The sequence below is a fragment of the Osmerus eperlanus genome, chromosome 1, assembly GCF_963692335.1.
Source record: "Osmerus eperlanus chromosome 1, fOsmEpe2.1, whole genome shotgun sequence".
NCBI lineage: Eukaryota > Metazoa > Chordata > Actinopteri > Osmeriformes > Osmeridae > Osmerus > Osmerus eperlanus.
Genome location: NC_085018.1, coordinates 18,752,805 through 18,764,807, shown reverse-complemented (window position 1 = coordinate 18,764,807; position 12,003 = coordinate 18,752,805). Strand labels below are relative to the sequence as shown.

The 12,003-nt window shown below is 42.4% G+C and overlaps 1 protein-coding gene across 2 annotated transcripts; it reads left to right on the top strand.

Annotated features, from left to right (window-relative positions):
* Window positions 1-248: 248 nt before the first annotated feature.
* Window positions 249-10,965, top strand: timeless (timeless circadian clock). Of its 2 annotated transcripts, none has more exons than XM_062467155.1 (30): window positions 249-354; window positions 1,837-1,970; window positions 2,096-2,249; window positions 2,442-2,556; window positions 2,751-2,813; window positions 2,938-3,039; window positions 3,204-3,359; window positions 3,505-3,638; window positions 3,813-3,900; window positions 4,045-4,221; window positions 4,326-4,543; window positions 4,756-4,859; window positions 4,967-5,136; window positions 5,550-5,675; window positions 5,772-5,923; window positions 6,046-6,143; window positions 6,259-6,382; window positions 6,588-6,789; window positions 6,930-7,069; window positions 7,211-7,296; window positions 7,427-7,550; window positions 7,685-7,767; window positions 7,907-8,064; window positions 8,549-8,768; window positions 8,898-8,966; window positions 9,109-9,227; window positions 9,350-9,569; window positions 9,711-9,756; window positions 9,842-9,903; window positions 10,028-10,965. In XM_062467155.1, exons 2-30 carry the CDS (start codon window positions 1,874-1,876, stop codon window positions 10,150-10,152), a joined length of 3,732 nt encoding a protein of 1,243 aa, XP_062323139.1. In that variant the 5' UTR covers window positions 249-354; window positions 1,837-1,873; the 3' UTR covers window positions 10,153-10,965. The 2 variants fall into 2 exon arrangements, with proteins under 2 accessions (XP_062323139.1, XP_062323129.1); XM_062467145.1 differs by lacking the exon at window positions 249-354 and adding an exon at window positions 1,462-1,601.
* The last annotated feature ends 1,038 nt before the right edge of the window (window positions 10,966-12,003 follow it).

Sequence of the window (12,003 nt, the reverse complement as noted above, 5' to 3'; positions counted from 1 at the left end):
GGATGTCACGCAGACCTTATGTGACTCCTGGGCGAAACCAACGTTGGTCTGATCTTAGGGATATTGGCAGTGTACTAAGAAACTATTTTGAACATAAGTCTTACAGACAACATTTTTTCTCGCAAACAGCTTCGTATCTACAGTAAGCTAAATGTTGCACAGCATGAAAAGTGGGTGTATGTGGGTGTAACATACATTGTTTGCTACAAGATTTCACAAATGGAACCACTGTCGTATGATTAGAACAGTCTAAATATACGCAGTCTTACTGTATTATTTTAGTTCCTCATGATTGTGGATGTGTTTTGAGTAATGCTTCAGGAAAATAACCTACAAGACAACCGGTGCTCAGAGGTAAGAAAAACGGTCCAAAAAATGTCAATTAAAAAAAAAAGACAGAAGGCAAAATAAGATTGTAGTCAAAATGTTATAACATGCACAGGCCTAACCGTGATGTGAATTTTGCGTGTTATTAAACGCAGCAGTCTCTCAGTTAATTCTTGTTGGTAGATGTATTGCTTTAGCATACTCAGACGAGTAGCTTATTCCAAATGCCTACGGTTATTGGACAGGGTTTTCTTCGACCATTTAGCAAAATGTCTTGCCAGTGACTGCAGAGTTGGAAACATGTTACAGTGAGTGGACTAGAGTTCCCGATGTTTCGTAGAAGCCTAACAATTTTTTTTTGACAGACTGAATTTATTTCAAGAAGCCAATCAAAAACGTTTGAGAAGTGCAAAAATATCGGTACAATGTAGACTAACTGGCGGATGGAAATTGATATATGGTGTAGTCCCTTTAAGAAGAAAAACTCGTCAAAAAATGCCCTGCATCTGTCTGTTGCAAACCTTCAAAGTACCTGGACACTGGCCCCAGCTGTCCTTTAAAAGCATTTGAAAGTTCCGAATTTGCCGTCAACGTATGAGCATGGACGGAAATGTGACAACAAGCGAATTTAGTACAAACACGACCCATCTTTTTGATTATTTGGAACAATAAAAAACGTCCTGAGCATTGTCAAAAATGTAGGCCACGTGAGGCGTTATTACCTAAAACCTCTATTGTTATGTTTTTCTTTTTTACCATCAATTGTGAGCCCATCACTTATGAACCCTTCACTTAGTAGCTGACTAAACTACTTCTGAACTTCTAGCCTACTCTTAATTTGGGGGTGTTACAGATTAAGGAGGGTGAGAGTAGCAACAAGTAGGTTTGTTGTGGGAGATGTTACCTCTAGCTTGCATTACTTATGAATTGCATTGAAACAGCTTGCGTCTCTGGACCATAAATTAGTTAGGCTGGCTAAACTCAAGTTAAGACAAGTTTGGACTATCTGAATGCAAGAGATATATTTCAAAATCCACTCAAATCACCGGAGGTTGTAAGTACGTTGCAAAATCAAATTTATTTTGTGACCTTTATTTTGAAATACTGCCACTTGAATTTGACCGGATACGAGTTTACTTAGTGACGCGGGCTGTTTAGGCGCGAGTCTTGAGAATTGTGCTTGAGTTGAGTGTAGCTTCAACAACTCGGGATGCATGTCTCCAATCCATATTCAATGTAAATGAGAAAATTCACAATCTCGTCGTTTTGATGTGGTACGTAATTAAATTATGGAGGGCTCGATAGGTAAACTAATGTGTGTTTACGACTACTTTCTGGCTAGCTAGGTCTACTATCTAATGTCATTACTTCATATGTATGTTTTAAACAGTCCAGTTTGGCTATTAAAATACTGGTTATTTCTTTAACTTGTTGTATTGTAGCTATATCTTGTGTTTGCGGACACTATCAGAATCTCTTCATAATTTTCTTCTTTTTGCTTTCTCTTAGATTGTGAAACCGCAGCCCCCAATTAGTCTGGTGATATATGGACTTGTACATGATGAATTGTGAACTTTTGGCAACATGCAGTGCCCTGGGGTACTTGGAGGGAGACACCTACCACAGAGAACCTGATTGTTTAGGTGCGATGTCTTGAGTTGGCCACCAGTACATTCATGTTATTAGAATGCTTTAGCAGTTAAGTTTGTTCATACAGAAGTCTCAACGCATTGGTACAAAATCACCTAACCCACTGTTCCTGTAATAGAGAGTGTGAAGGACCTGATCAGGTACTTACGCCATGAGGACGACACACGAGACATCCGGCAGCAGCTGGGGGCGGGCCAGATCCTTCAGAACGATCTCCTGCCCATCATCACACAGCACAGTCAAGACAAGCCCCTATTTGATGCCTGCATCAGGTGAACGTCCACTGCTGGCCCTAGTTTTCTCTGTAGAGAGACTGGTTACAGCATCTGATCTTGGACCAGACAAGCCAATTAACTATCTAAACCATACCATAAGGAATTATTCGTGACATGGAAAAATTATTCCTACACATAATTTGTAATGGTGTTGGATTGTTGTTCTCATGCTTCTCAAATTGTACACAGACTCATGGTCAACATTACCCAGCCTGCACTGCTTTGTTTTGGCAAAGTTCCTGATGACCCTGCTTTCCGACATCACTTCCTGCAACTGATGTCATATTTACAGGCCTATAAGGAAGTATGTTCTTATAAAAATTTTAAAAAAATCATACATTGTCTTAAGAAGAGAAGTAGTTTAATACACGCTACACACATAAGCTACTGTCAATTAACAAAATTACCTTCTGAGGGTCTGGGGAGCCTTGTAAGTTATAAATGGATGAGTGAATTGCTTCTTGATTAAATGGTCTGATTACTGTTCTCTTTCATCAGGCATTTGCCAGTGAAAAAGTGTTTGGAGTTCTGAGTGAGACACTGTACAACCTGCTGCAACTGGTAAATATCTCACAGCATCCATCATACAGCTCATAAGTCCAAAGCTCTTCACCATGGATTCAATGTTATTTTTATGATTCGAAAAAAAATTGACAAAATATTTGAAAACGATTGTTTGTCTCAGGACTGGGAGCAGCGTCAGGAAGAGGATAACCTGCTGATAGAGAGAATTCTTCTACTGGTCAGGAATGTTCTACATGTTCCAGCTGACCCCTACGAGGAGAAGGTCAGAGTCTCAATTGGCTGACACTTGACTAACCTTAACCCTTGTTGATCCACCTTGCTCTCAAACTGCCACTGTTTAGTGTCTTAAATTGTTTACCACACAGGCTTTGTCTCACAATTTTCCCTCTCCCATCCCCAATACTACCTCCTACCACGTGTGACTAGAATGTAGATGATGATGCCAGTGTGCATGATAAGTTGCTGTGGGCCATCCATATGAGTGGCTTTGATGACCTAATCAAGTTCCTGGCCTCAGCCCAAAGTGAGCAGCAATGGAGCATGCATGTCCTGGAAGTCATCTCTCTCATGTTCAGAGACCAGGTGAGATCGATGCTGTACACACAATGAATGATGATTGTCGAAACATTGCTACAATATGTTCTTGATCTAATGCTGACGAGCAAATTACGATCTTGCTCTATCAGCTATTGTGATATGTTTGGTTTGAACATATTCTCTGCCTCAGACACCAGAGCTGCTGGTGAGTGCTGGCCATGCTCGCTCTGTTCAGGAGAAACAGAATGATGCCCAGGAGCTGGAGCTTCTAAGGCAGAAAGAGCAGGCAGAGAAACGCAGCCGTACCCTACAGAGAGGAACCAGGTAAACACTTCTACATAGGAGCTGGTGATGAGTGGGTGATTGTTAATGGTGGATGTAAACTAAATTGAATAATATGATTTGCTCGATATGGACAGCAGGATATCACCCATTTGGGTCAAGGATCACTTGAAGTGAGATTTGAAATGTGCCCTATTTGTTGCTGGTATTTTACAGGCATTCTCGCTTTGGAGGCTCTTATGTTGTTCAGGGTCTAAAGTCCATCGGAGACAACGATGTGATCTACCACAGAGGCCTTCATAACGTATGAAAATGTTGCCAAATTGACCTCATAAGTAAAGATCACCGTTATTGTGCTTCAAGATTAAAAGCCCATATACATTTTTCTTCCCTTTTCTGTTTTGCCTTTATTGTTCTCAGGTATGATTTTCTCTGTTTTTCTCTCCAGTTTAAGAACTACACTCATGACTCAGGCAAGGCAGTAAGGCGTGTTCCTAAGAGGAAACAGCATGCACGGGACTCCGAAACGAAACGCCGTTCAGCCCTCAATGTCCGCCTCTTCCTGCGAGAGTTCTGTATAGACTTTTTGGAGAACTGCTACAACCGCCTTATGTACCTGGTCAAGGTATGCCAAATTCAACCACTGATTTTCAGGAGTTCAAACACACTGGTTACCTTAGAGCAAATTTGTACCGTAGTTGACGGCTTCCTAATATTTCCACTGCTCAGGAGGGGCTGATCCGGGAACAGGCCCAGCAGCACGATGAGACCTACTACCTCTGGGCTCTCAGCTTCTTCATGGCCTTCAACCGTGGCAACGGTTTCCATGCTGATCTTGTCTCTGAGACTATGTCTATTCGTGCCTTCCACTTCATCGAGCGCAACATCACCAACTACTACGAGATGATGGTGACTGACCGCAAGGAGGCCACAACCTGGTCTCGCAGGTGAGTGGACAGGGAATAAGGCTTCAGGGAAATGGTGTTGGTGGTTATGAATCTGTTCATGTTCATCTATAATTGGTTGTGAAAGATTCTCTTTTTTTGTAAAACAACATGGTGTGTCCAAACGTTAGACAGGTGTTATATTGGAGTTTTAAAACCAGACATTGCCATTAGATAACAATAAGTTCCTCAACTTTATTGTTGAAATGTACCAGGATGCACTTGGCTTTAAAGGCCTATCAGGAGCTGCTGCTGACAGTGAATGAGATGGATCGCTCTCCTGATGAGAACATTCGACATAGTGCCAACGTCATTAAGAGTGAGATCACATGCCAACACCTCTGTCTACCTTTCCATCATTTTTCACATATTCATTTCTTCTTTTGTCCATTTGTGACAATATGAGAATAATCCTTCTCTATCCAGGTAACATCTTCTACCTGATGGAATACAGGGAGATATTCCTCACTCTCCTGAGAAAGTTTGACGAGACCAAGCAACCACGCTCCTTCCTCAAGGACCTGGTGGAGTCCACTCACCTGTTTCTGCGCATGCTGGAGCGCTTCTGCAAAGGGCGCAACAACTTGGTTGTGCAGGTAAACCATTTTACTCCCCATTGCTAGGATAGGTTGACTGACAGACGTCATCTTCAGTGAGCAAATCAGTCTCCTCATCTTAGTCTGGGTCTGACTGACACTGAGGCTCAAACATGTATGGCTGAATCTCGCCGATGTTTCTTCTAGCCATCTTGATGTGCGCTGCTCTTTCACCGGTCAACTTAGAGCAAGCAGCGGTAGTGGGCGAGGTGCAATGCCTGTGATATTTGTGTACTTGAATTTTCATAGATCCTGAAATTCTCAATGAGGTGAGAATGAGTAGATGTGCTTCCCGTCAATAAAACGGGTAAAATCATGTTAAACTAAATATTAGTCATAGCAGAGTAGTTAAAAAATAACTGTAGGGGAACTTTAGTTTTGATGGTTAACTAAGTCAATTCCCCTGCACACAGAAAAAGCGGGTGAAGCGAAGGAAGCGTCGAGGGCAGAAGCATCCATCTGCAGCAGAGACCACTCCTGAGGCCCTGCAGGAGACCTGGAGCCTTGTGGCTGAGGAGCTGAGGGTTACAGGGTTTCAGGTCAGTGTGGAAATACCAATGTGGTTAGGTGTGCTTCAGTGATCCTTTCGCGAGTTACTGGAGACCCTGACTGCTGCCTTCTCTGTCTGACTGCAGCTGTCAGAGGCTCTGACCGAGGGTGTTGTGCCATTTGATGCTGCGTCTGAGACTCCCATGGAGGAGCAGAGGACAGAGGCCATGGTGCGTGTGCAGGATGCCCTGCTGGCCAGGCTAGGACCTGAGGCTCTGGGGCTGCTGCGGGCTGCCAGGTCAGTTAGTGGAAATTCAACTCCATTTGTTGGTTCCGCCAGGCAAAGAATTGGTGACACACCAACATTCTTTTTGTTTGGATTTGATTAATGGATTGCTTTTTCTTTGTCATTTTTTTTAGGGAAGTCTGGCCAGAGGGGGATGTATTTGGTTCAACTGATGTTGAACCAGAGGAGGAACTTGAGCTCCTGAAGCAGATCCTTTTTGCCAACCTGCCCAGTGAGTTTGTGTTTTTTAGTTAAAGATGATAGACTTGGAGACATTATTATGCAAATCTGCTTCATGTTGTTTGTGTTTGTTGTCATTAGAGGCATGTGTTGTGTTTTAATCCCAGGGCCACCCCCCCCAGAGCTGGGCATGGAGGAGGATGGAGCAGCAGAGCTGGAGGAGGTGGAGGAGGAGCTAGAGGCTGTGCAGGTGTCTGAGACTGACTTTAACTTCCTGGATTTCATCAAGAGGTGAGGAGCAGAAATGAAGATTTTGAGATCAGAAACAATGGGAAAATGTATACAAGGTGCACATTGAGAAGTGGAACCGAATGTGAAGCCTAGGGAGGAATTTAGAAGCAGATGAGAAATCATCTCGTCCAGATGTAAATACATGAAAAAACATCAGATTATGTGACATCACCGACCTACTGTACTGTCTAATGTATCCCACCAGATTTGCCCACTCCAACATAGTGCGTCCATACGTGCTCCTACTTAAGTCATATACACAGAACACTCCCCACACCAACCACTGCATCACACGCATGCTGCACCGGCTGGCAGTCGACTTGAAGATGGAGGCCCTGCTCTTCCAGCTCTCTGTCTTCTGCGTCTTCAACAAGATTCTAAGCGACCCTGCCGCAGCTGCATATAAAGTAAGAAAGCTACTCTAAAATAAATAAAGTAACCATCACTAGAAACAGGTCTTTAACCATGTTAAAGTTATGAACCTAAATTAAAATGATTTACAGGTAGAGAAATGTCTAATGTTCGAATGTTTTCTCCGCTACCAAAGGAGTTGGTGACTTTTGCCAAGTTTGTGCTGAATCGTTTCTTTGCACTGGCGGCACGGAACGACAAGGCTTATGTAGAACTACTGTTCTGGAAAAATGTAGGAGCAGTCCGGGACATGACTGAGGGCTACAGCAAAGACAGGTGTGTGTACATTGTGTTTACGTGTACATCTTTATATCAGTGTGATTGTGGTTTTATGGTGAGGTCAGCTTTTTTGTATCTTTAAAAAAACAATACAATATTTATTTTTCATGTTATGCTGTTGTCCTGTGTGTCTGTCAGAGATGAGTCAAATAACAAAGCTACATGGACTCAAGAGGAGGAGGAGGAGCTTCGAAGTCTTTACGAGACTCATCGGGACTCTGGAGGTAACTCAACATGTCAGAACTTTTTACAGTTCGTCGTTTGACTTTTCAGTGCTTTTTACATGTGGATGTGGACAGCTGCACATCAGTGTGGACAAATGTGGTCTCTGATCTGCTGACTGTCTTCCCTCAGTGCCAGATATTGTGGAGACTCTGCTGCCGTTGCTAAGTAACAGCAACCGTACACGCCGTCAGGTGGTGGTCCAGATGGTGCAGATGGGCTTGGTAGATAGCGCCAAAGACCTGAAGAAACAGAAGTCAGTGTCATAGTCTATGATAGTGAATCTGCTTATAGTTTTGCAATAAACATGTCACAGATTTCATTGATAGGTAGTCAGACCTTTTGTGGAGAAAATCTTTGCCTAGCTTGTGGATTTTTCCTCTTGTGTAGGAAAGGCACAAGGATTGTTCTGTGGACTGAACAACAAGAGCAGGAGCTGCAGATGCTGTTTGAGGAGTACAGAGACTCTGATGGTAATCACCACTTGTTGATTTTAACTCTGATACCAGTGTAGTTGCATAAACAGCAATACAATAACTTTGTTTATATTTGTTGTGTTCGGCTATGATATTCCTAAAGGCTATGGTAAAAATGCTGTATGCCTGTCTGTAGATGTGCTGGGAAACATCCTGAAAAAGCTGACTGCCAAGCGTTCCCGTGCGCGTCTGGTGGAAAAGCTGCTCAGCTTAGGCCTGGTGTCGGATAGGCGGGAACTATACAAGAAGAGACGTCGAAACACTGTTTCAGGGAAGAGCTGTGGAAAAGCAATGGTGAGAGAAATCTAAATATCCTATTGGTAGGTTCCTGGGCCAAGTTGGCCATTTAGTACAACACATATATTTGTGATTGTATTGTTTATTTTGCAGTGGAGAATTGGTCTCTAATATGAAAGTAGCATCTGCTGGGTTCAAATGAAAAGTGCAAAATAATGTTTGCCTGGAGCATTGTTTGTCAATAGATATCGCACCACTGTTACAAAGTTTTCAAACCTCCCATAAAGTTGAAATACAATCCTTGTGTGGCTGTTGACCTAAACTTGCCAACCAAGAGATATGAAGAAAAACATGAATACAATCTCTCAGCTATAATCATAGTATTTTCGACCAGGAAAAACAAACAACATTCACCAACATTGAGCAAGCATTTTTCTTAATGTGCTTGACTTAGCAAACGTGTGTGTATCATGTGAATGCACTTTAAGCACAGTAGTGCAGAACGCATCCTGACAAGCATTTCTGCCTCCCACTCTGACAGACTGAAGAGGAGTTCTTGGCTGATCTTACTGGGGACCTGCCACAGGAGCCCATGGACGAAGAAGAAGAGGAGGATGAGGAGGAGGAGGATGAGGAGAGTCAAGAAGAGGGAGAGGAGAATGGGAGGGAAATGTCAAGAAATGGAGGAAGGCAGAGCAAAGTGAGCACATTGGAGAAGAATGACAGTGTGGACACTGCGGTGCGGGCCCTACGGCAGGAAGGTAAAAAACAAAAAAACATTCTGGGTTAAAGTGTGCAGTGCATATACACCCATATGGCGATAGGTTTTGTGTGGGTGGTGTTATATGGAGAAATGTTTGGTGGTTTTAAAATATATTATTTCATAACAGGTATGTCAGGACCTTTGTTGTGGCTACAGAACTGCCTTAACAGAGCAGCAGATGACCGTGAGGAAGAAGGTATGGGATTTTTGTGGTGTTTGGATTCTATTTGCCCCTTTTACAAAGACATTTCAATTTGATCATCATTTTTTATTATACATTGTATCTGTAGAATTTATCCTGATGGTCTTGATAGCTTAATTGTTTTTTTCTTAATTAGGCTTGTCTCAACCTGTGCCACTGGTCCCTCTAATGGAGGAGACAGAGGATGCCATGGAGAAAAAGAGCTTCCAGCGGTTGCTTCGAAAACTGGGTGTCCGGGCTCCTGCAGATGAACAGGTCGGTCCATGGAGACATCTTGTGTGTCACCTTTCATACACTGTGATGTGCTGTGTTCAGACTGGACACTCTAAAGTGTGACTTTGTGACTCATTTCTTGTATGAATGTCTTTCACCATCAGGAATCATTCTGGAGAATCCCAGCTAAGTTGAGCTCTCCCCAGCTGAGGAGAGCAGCCGCTGCCCTATGCCTTAGCAGGGAAGCCCCAGAAGAGGCAAGTCAGCCTGAAAACCCTATAGAAGAGCACCAGGAGGAGACAGACTCTCATGAACAGAGAGCCCAGGCCCTTAGAGCTCTCTTACTAGCCCGCAGAAGGAAACACCCCTCTGCAGAGCACACAGGTGGGGGCATTATTACAATCCCACATTGAATTCACTTTCAAACTGAATATTGATGTAAAGGAAAGTAGGAAACTACTCAAGCAGCAAAATATTCATTTTTCTAAATGTTTATTGAGAACCACTATGTTCCTCTGTTCACAGATTTTCCTTCCGTTGAACATATAGACTCAGAGAGTGCTTCTCAGAGGTAAAACATCAACACAATCCATCTTACACAAAGGCACAGATATGTTTGTTTACATTCTTTGACCGTCTCCTCCTTGTCTTTCTAGATCTCCTCAGGAAAATACCTCCATCAAAAGAAGTCGAGTGTTAGACAGCGAGGAGGAGAAAGGTAATGAGCGTTCCTGTAAACAGACATTGTCATTTTATCGTTAATGCCTGGAGTTTGCCAAATTTAACAACAATTATAGATTTTGTCTAATGGTTTTTGACCAAGTTGTCCCTTGTGCTGCCAGATGAGGGGTCTCTCTCCATGAATGAACCGGAGAGCAGTGAAGAAGCTGCTGCCGACTCAAACAGGCCAACCAAGCGCAGACGACGAAGGGTTCTGATCGATGACGACGAGGAAGATGAGAACTAATGGTAGAACGTTCTGTTTTGAGGCCTAGCTACTACTCCTCTACAGGCTGTATGGGGAGTGAAGGCTGAAGAAGTTGGGGGTGACCCTTCTCAGAGAGGTGTATAAGCCCTCTTGGGGAAGACTGGAAGACCCAGAGGGCAAACGAGTCCCCTTGTAACTTATTTTCCAATAGGAAGATAATGCTCTGTTGAGACTTAAGTCCAAAGCACATGATAGACCTCTAGGCTTATCTGTGCGTCACTGGTATTTCACATTAAGCATCAGTCAAGATCTGTGCTTTATCTGATTTAAAAACAACAGACATTTTTGAGTGTTTATTTGTTGCTGGCTGTGTGCTTTTGGCTTTATACATGTTCATAGCCTTGTGTTCATTACTGTCACAAGAAATGGGTCAGTTGTTTTGTTGGTCAGTTAATGTTTTTTGATGCCTATGCCCCAAATGCGAAAAACAAGTTTGTCAATACAAGTCTATTCTGGTTTGGCATAGATGCCCAATAGAATACCTTCTTTAGTGTAATTTACAGTAGAATAAAGATGGAATAAGATTTTTATTTTATTTTTTACATTAAGCATTTTGATCCTAATTCTTGGTATTGTTTTGACTAAAATTTGGTATGTAAATGTACTGTTGTGTTGGGATTCCCAAGTATTAGAACGTTACCTCAGAACTTAGTTGTTGGGACTATATACTCAAAACTGTTGCTGCCTCTTCAGATTACCTTGATACTGAACAAGGAGAAAAATATTTGTGCTTCAAATGTAAAATGTTGTGTAAAATCTGCATATGTGAACAAATAAAAGTTTTGAAAATGATTTGCGTATTTCTCATCTTTGTATCTATCTATTTTATTTTTTAATTATTTTTTAATTACCATCTTGGAAGCTGAAGGCAATGTTTTTTCACGAGTCTTTTCCAAACCTGTGCCACTGGTCCCTCTAGTGGAGGAGACCCAGGATGTTGTGAAGAGCTTCCAAACGTTGCTATGACAACTGGAGTCCGATCTCCTGCAGACGAACAGAGTCAGTTCAAAGCCTCATCTTGTGTGTCAGCTTTAATAATTGTGCTCTTTAGAATGTAGGTCTACCCACTAATACCCTGTGTGTATTTCCTGAAGAATTCCAGCCAACTTAAACCCATCCAAGCTGAAAGGATCAACTAAGCAGGGTAGCTTGAAATTCCTTTAGAGGAGCACAAGGAAGACACATCAATTCAGTTTCAAACAGAATTGAAATTGATAATGGTTGTAAGGAAATGGTTCTGGCATCAACATATTTTTCTTATTTTGGACTGCCCTGTGCTATTTAGTATGTCAGTCAAGTTCTGTGCATTACTTGATTTAAAGACAATGGACTTTTATTTGGAAGTTTCTGTTTGTTGCTGTGTCACTTGGGCTTAATACTGAACAGTGTGACTGCTCTTCTCTTTTTCAGCTCTAGGGGGCGCAGCAGCATGTTCTATCCACACAGTCAAATCCTTTTTGAGAGGCAAGCTTCTGAAGTTGAAAAGTTCGAGACGCAAGTAATTTTTCATGCCATCTATAATTTCACAATTATTTGTTACAGACAAATTGGTCTGAAGATTTGACATTTGGTATGCCTTATTTTTCTAGTAAAGGTGTGAGGTGAATTGTTCTATTTTGCAACCATATGTGCTTTATTTTGACACCTATCTGATTATTCCAAAATGTGAAACAAGGGTGGGTTTAGACAACAATGCCTCACAATCAAAGCTAGTGGTCGCCCACCTCTTCCAGCTGTGGTGGGGGTGGTCTCCTTATTCCCCACATCTGGACTGCGTTAGCCACTTCCTGTCACCAGCATCCGGTCAGCCCCCTATCCCACAGGCCCAGC

Coding starts and splice junctions, on each gene's coding strand:
- timeless (XM_062467155.1), top strand. CDS start 1,874: ATGGACTTGTACATGATGAATTGTGAACTTTTGGCAACATGCAGTGCC. Junction 2,814..2,937: donor TGTACAACCTGCTGCAACTG/GTAAATATCTCA, acceptor TGTTTGTCTCAG/GACTGGGAGCAGCGTCAGGA. Junction 3,360..3,504: donor CTCTCATGTTCAGAGACCAG/GTGAGATCGATG, acceptor TCTCTGCCTCAG/ACACCAGAGCTGCTGGTGAG.